Source organism: Cyprinodon variegatus, unplaced genomic scaffold (assembly GCF_000732505.1).
Source record: "Cyprinodon variegatus isolate N-32 unplaced genomic scaffold, C_variegatus-1.0 Scaffold545, whole genome shotgun sequence".
NCBI classification, from domain to species: domain Eukaryota; kingdom Metazoa; phylum Chordata; class Actinopteri; order Cyprinodontiformes; family Cyprinodontidae; genus Cyprinodon; species Cyprinodon variegatus.
The window spans coordinates 165,931-172,133 of NW_015150998.1; the positions used below are offsets into that span (position 1 = coordinate 165,931).

The 6,203-nt window shown below is 37.9% G+C and overlaps 1 protein-coding gene across 1 annotated transcript in view; it reads left to right on the forward strand.

The window, feature by feature from the left end:
• gipc2 (GIPC PDZ domain containing family member 2) overlaps positions 1–6,203 on the forward strand; it is a 24,356-nt gene that overhangs the window by 14,069 nt on the left and 4,084 nt on the right. The window contains exons 2-3 of the mRNA XM_015391528.1: positions 2,589–2,774; positions 5,635–5,815. Coding sequence (XP_015247014.1) covers positions 2,589–2,774; positions 5,635–5,815 — 367 coding nt within the window. The remainder of the gene's footprint in view (positions 1–2,588; positions 2,775–5,634; positions 5,816–6,203) is intronic.

The following is a 6,203-nucleotide window of genomic DNA, read 5'->3' on the forward strand; positions in this document are numbered from 1 at the left end:
TCCATCCATCCATCCATCCATCCATCCATCCATCCATCCATCCATCCATCCATCCATCCATCCATCCATCCATCCATCCATCCATTTTCTTACACGCTTGTCCTGAGTGGGGTCGGGAGGGGTGCTGGTGCCCATCTCCAGCAGTCAATGGGCGAGAGGCAGGGTCTCCAAAGTTTCCAAGACTGGTATATGTTATTATACACTATTTGGTTCTTTATATCACTTTAGGCCACTATTAAGAGGTTACAAAGAGCCACTTGCGGCCCTGGAGCCACAGGTTGCAGACCCCTGTGCTACGCGTGTGATAGTTGAGTCAAAGGTGAATAAAACAAGTTAAATGACTTTACTTCAGTGTTACCTTAGCAACGTTTGTCCCTCTCCAGTGCTGTTCCAGTGATTTGATGTGTATCTGTCTGTTTGTCTGAGGAGCCACTACTATTTTGTCCCAGAAAGAGTTTCTGCAGGATATATGCTGGTCGATCTTGGGTTAAAACGCTCTGGTTGTTCTCACAATATGTTCCCAGAAATTCATAGTGTGTTTTTAACAATCAAGAGCACTGTCTGATAAAACATACCGACCTTTATCAGCTTTTTCTCTCTTGTAATTGTGGCTTTTTTAGAAAATAAAAGCGTTTTGGCAAAACGACTCACTTTTGACTTTGTTTTTTTTTGTAGTTTTACTTAAGGCAGTTTACTGACCCGTGCCTAAGGGTGTTAGATTTACTTTGAAACTCAGTTCTGAGAAGTCAGAGTTACGTAATCTAAGGTAATAGCTTTCTAGTTTCCTGCTTGTAGTTGCTTATATTAATCATTGTTCACCAAAGTAAAAAAAAAAGTGAGATTTTGAAGTATTGTAATAGCAGACAAGGAAGAAAGAAGTGAGGGAAATCTACAGCTGATGTGATTAGAGAATTTTATGATCTAATTACATGACTCCGTAGATGATTGTTAACTGTAATATCGTCTTTGCAGGTCTTTCTTATATTGTGAATCCGTGGCTGAAACTAAGAAAACGAAAGAGAACAAACTCACAGATGATTTGCCTCTGCTGACACACGCAAATGATCATGCTAAGGAGTGTCAGGATGGTTTTTGTTTGTTTCCTTCACAGCTTAAATTCACCTTTGTACCATAGATTAGAGAAACTTTCTGTTAAAAAGACAGCCCGTATGCGTGGCTCTGTGTACAACTTGTTTACATTTAGTGCTGCCATGGTAACATGTCTGGGTATGACATGGAATTGATTTGAGAGACAAAATTTAAACGGGGTGAGATGTAAGCGACCAAGCTGCATTTATTTATTCACCATCAGCTACTTCAGGTTCTCTTTTAAATGTATTTGACTGCATATGTTCTCTTTGCATGTGTTCAGCATTCAGGGGGGGTTACTGCTGAACAGATTGCAACAACTCTCCCTCTGATTTGCCCTTCTGCCATGCAGTTATCAGGGTGTTTGGTCCGTGCCGTGGGTCGTAGGAGGCGCAGTGGCTGTTCTTGTGAGTCAAGTGTTAGAGCAGAGGCTTTTTCTGCAACGTGTGACATGAAGCGGCTACGGCTCACAGCTCAGCAGGGATGAGCAGCTCTCCTTGCAGAGAAGGACTTTAATGCCGTTTGCAGCCTTGGTAGCAGAGCGTAGGCGTCTGCTGCTGTTCCTCCCACAGCCTCTTTGGTAATACCCTGGTATATACCCTGGTAAGTGGAGGCAAGTAGGGGATGACACAGAAAGGATGAGGCTTCTGCACTCCCCCTCTTTTTATATCACTCCCTTTATAGATTCCTTCTCAGCAGTGGCCTCCCTCTGTTTTAATCCTATTCTTTATAGTCTGGTAGCCCAAGGCAACGGACAAGGCCGTGCTAGCTAATGTGTGCAGGAGCAACGGCTGTTGGTACACAAGAAATGCAGACCTTGCTGTCAGAGCCTGATTGGTGCACATTGCTCATTCTACCATGAAATTAAAAAAAAACTCTTTCTCTTTTTGCTTTTTACCCATAAATTAGACCATAAATTCTACCAGTGATCCAATTATCATTTGATAAATCTAGTTCATGACTTATTAGACTCAGATTTCCCCAAAGTTGGCTTAGAAACAAGTCAAACTAAAATTTAGAACTTGATCCTTAAGAAAAGATGGCTCAGAATAAATGATTTACAATCTCTTGACGCGTCCTCCTGGGGTTTCACTTGTTCTGTCTGAAGTTCTGTCTCTTGTTTGTTTGCACTGATCAAATTTCTCTCTTCCCACCCTGGGAAGATATTTCAGTCACAGAGGTGTGAAGCCAGATTTTCACAATTCAAGCACTGAAGGAAAGGACGTTTTCCCTCTTAGCTGCAATATAAGACAAGCAGAGCTTTTATAAAGAGACCAGACACATTGAGGACTATGTGGATTAGTGGATGGTGCATAAATACTGATATAACTGTTGTAATAAAGGCAAAACCCTCCAAAGATGCCAGCACAGTGACAAAGAAAGCTACTACAGCTTCTGCATTGTTTTAAGCTCTTAGAATATAAGGTTTGCATAAACTTTTGCCCATTTTAAAATAAGGTAAAGTGCTTCTATTGAATCTGCAACGTGTCTCTTTACAGATCCTCTTCTGTACCCTCAACACCCACAAGATTGACATGGAGAAGCTTCTGGGGGGGCAGATCGGCTTGGAGGATTTTATCTTCGCCCACGTTAGAGGGATCAAAAAGGAGGTAGAAGTGTACAAGTCTGAAGACGCCCTTGGCCTCACTATTACTGACAATGGAGCTGGCTTTGCTTTTATAAAGGTAAGAAGAAAACATTTTTATTCCTCACATTTTATTTCTTATTCCAGTAGCTGCATTAGAATGACCTTAGCAAGTGGTGGTTTTATACACACATATGCTCCTATATTAATTTAGAAGAAAGAAGTGAAATATCTGTTCATTTTGCACACTTTACTAAAGTTACCTTTATAGAAGAGAAATAAAAACCTGACCTGATGATACCAAATTTAGCAGTTGACAGTTTATTTTCTTACTGTATGAATTTAGATAATTCTATGTTCTTTTTTTCTTGAGAGATAAAAAAAAAATCATGATGAGATGGTCTTTAGTTGAAGAAGTGTTCCTCGTTGCATCACTGAAAATCTGCAAACACTGTGGGTTTGATGTATCCAAATAAAACACAACTCATTAAATTAATTTAGTTATTTCACAGGATATATTAGACCCCAATGACTCTGTAATATTGCAAAGTGTTGTTGGGACCCTCCAGAGCAGGGGTACAGCCCTTAAGAGCCACCATCTTGCAACTTTTAGATGCATCTCTTCTCTAACACACCTGAAACTAACAGCTATGTATCAGTATGTAATTCAGCTGAGCAGATGCCCAGTAATAAGCCCCTCATTTGATTTAGGTTTATTAGAAATAAGATGCATCTAAAAGTTGCAGAATGGTTGCTCTCAAGGACTGGACCGGGGGCAGCGCTGCTCTACTGGGTCCCAACAACGTTCTGCAGGGTTGCAGATTGGATGGGATCTAATTTGTCCTGTCAAATAATTAAATGATATCAATAAGTTGAATTAAGTTTAGGTTTTAGTTGTGTTCTTTATTTTCTAGTGATGCAACAGAAGAAAGTTCTGCAAATAAACACTGTCTCATCATTTCACAAAAAAAAAATGTAGAAGTATCTGAATTCATCACAACCTAATATGGAACAAGATTTTCTAACGATCAGGTCATTGGCGTCATCGTTAACACACATTCATACAGGGACGCTGCATATTTCTCATTTTGAAAGAGTTATACAATTATTTTTTTTTTAAATGGTCTAAAAAGTTACCCAGTTAGTTTTTATTTATTCATTTGTTTACAGGGTTTCTAATTGAGAAGGGAATAGTCATTTTATCAATGTTGTTTTTCTCTTCTGGTAGCTTTAAACAGTTTTCATTTTGATTGAAATTAAGAGCCTTTTCCTGCCTCTCCAAAATCAAAACAGCAGAATCTTTATCATGACAAACAAGTAATGTTTACACCTTTAACATTAAGTATTAACATCACCAGTCTTAACACAAAATAAATGAGCTTTTTCATTAGTATCAAGTATGTTACGGTGTTCCTAAAAATTAACAAACAATCCTACGTGTAACAATCACAACATCTGTTTTTCTTTAATCCAATATGACATTACTGTTTTATTTTATACTTATCTCAAATATTTTTACTAATGTAATCTACAGCTGAGCTCATATCTCATTTGATAAAAACAACATTGCTGGTCTGGACTAACTGGTTTTGGCCTTCTGGGACTCCCTAGTTACACTAGCTTTTCAAACTCCTAGGTATGACAAGAGTCATGATGAATAGTGGCATGTCACCTTGTGTAATGATTTAAAATGCCTTCAGTCATTTCATCCTGTCAGATCAACCTGCTCACATGTGCCATCGTGTGCTGCTTCTGCTACACTGCATCCTGATGTCCCGATGCTGTAACAGGAAGACTTGGAGGACTGGGAGTTTTCGTTGTCACTGTGTTGTAACTAGAGAACTATATATGACATTTGCAGCTGTTAAAATCATATATTGGTTTCTTGTTCCATGAGCCTCTAACCATGACGTTTGTATTTATTTCCAAAAGATGGGTTAAATTCATGGGTCTGAAACCTTAACAACCCTAGGAGCCCTTTTTTCTTTGAATAAGTATTCATATTTTATACATAAAAAAACACTTATTTTGCACCCTCAAGAAATAAAAGCTGTAAAAAAATTGTATAGTATTACAGTAGTGTAGCTGATGGGGCTAGAAGTTATTTTATCACCTTTAAATGATGAGACTTTGCTCCTAGCTTTAAAGAAAGTCCACATTTACTGGCTTTTACTGTCTGCCTCTGATTTCCACCGGTCAACAGCTTTGTGTCAGACCTGTAGAAATGTTTAGCCTTGATAAAGTGACCAGTAGGTCATCGTTTGTTAGTAAAGGCGGCATTCCTCCTGCCTCTAATTTATCCCTGTTTCCCTGGCTGCTCTGAAAGCCATTTATTACTCTGTGCAAACCAGAAGATGACCTGAAATTCCTCGCTGCAACCTTGTTCTCCATTTATCTCAGAACAGATGCCATGTTGTAAATCTGCTTCTGTTGTCTGGACTTTTCATTTTATCTTCATCACTTGTATATGAAAAACAGTAAAATATGTGAGCATGTTGGATTCTTTAAAAGTCTTAAAAGGAAACTGTGCTATTTGGATTCTCTTTGGAAAGTCTATATGAGAAAGGATTTTCTACTTTTCTGTTTAAAACTAATTTCACACAAAGTTTGCTCAAATACCTCATATGCATTTATTTATTCCTCATTTTGATCTGATAATAAAGTGTTGAACCTGTTTGATTTTTTTCTTTTATGGATTAGATTGAAAACACTACACTACATTTCACACTTAAAAAAGAAGACGACCAGCTTGGCAAATAGCAACAAGCTTCCAGAGTTTGCTAATTTCCGATGAGAACCATTGTCATATACTTATATTTATCCAAACCTATAGGGGTTTGTACATAGTTGATCAAACCTTTAGATTTGATTTTGGCCTTGTTTTGATAGCTAAAATCCAGCATTTTTAGTCACATTCATTCCTAATCTCTCTACTTCCTGTTCTTTTGTCTGCATGGCAGAGAATCAGAGAAGGGAGCGTAGCAGACCAGGTGAAGGTGATCTGTGTGGGCGATCACATAGAGTGCATTAACGGACGCAACATTGTCGGGACGCGGCATTACGAGGTCGCCCGGATGCTCAAAGACCTTCCCAAAGACAAGACCTTCACCCTCAAACTGGTCGAGCCCATGAAGGCATTTGGTGAGTTTGGAACAGAATTCATTCAAAGAGAGAGGAGCCTGTTTAAAAAAAGTATTTCTCTCTTACTTTTTGTAGTTTTAAGTATCGTTGTAGTTCTCCTATAGATGTAATCTGCAGGTATTTTCAAAGATTTTTTAAAGTCGGAGACCTTCCACTGAAATCCTTTTGATATTTGGTTTAACTTTCCTTGAAACTTTTATTAGGTAATATTTAAGCATCACATAAATCCATATCTTAACCCTTAGATGTTAAGTTATGTTGCAACAAATCGGTGAGGGAAAAAGTACAATTTTATGTGTTTTCAACTTGAATAACATAAAAAACAAACTAATGACATTTATATATATATATATATATATATATATATATATATATATATATATATATA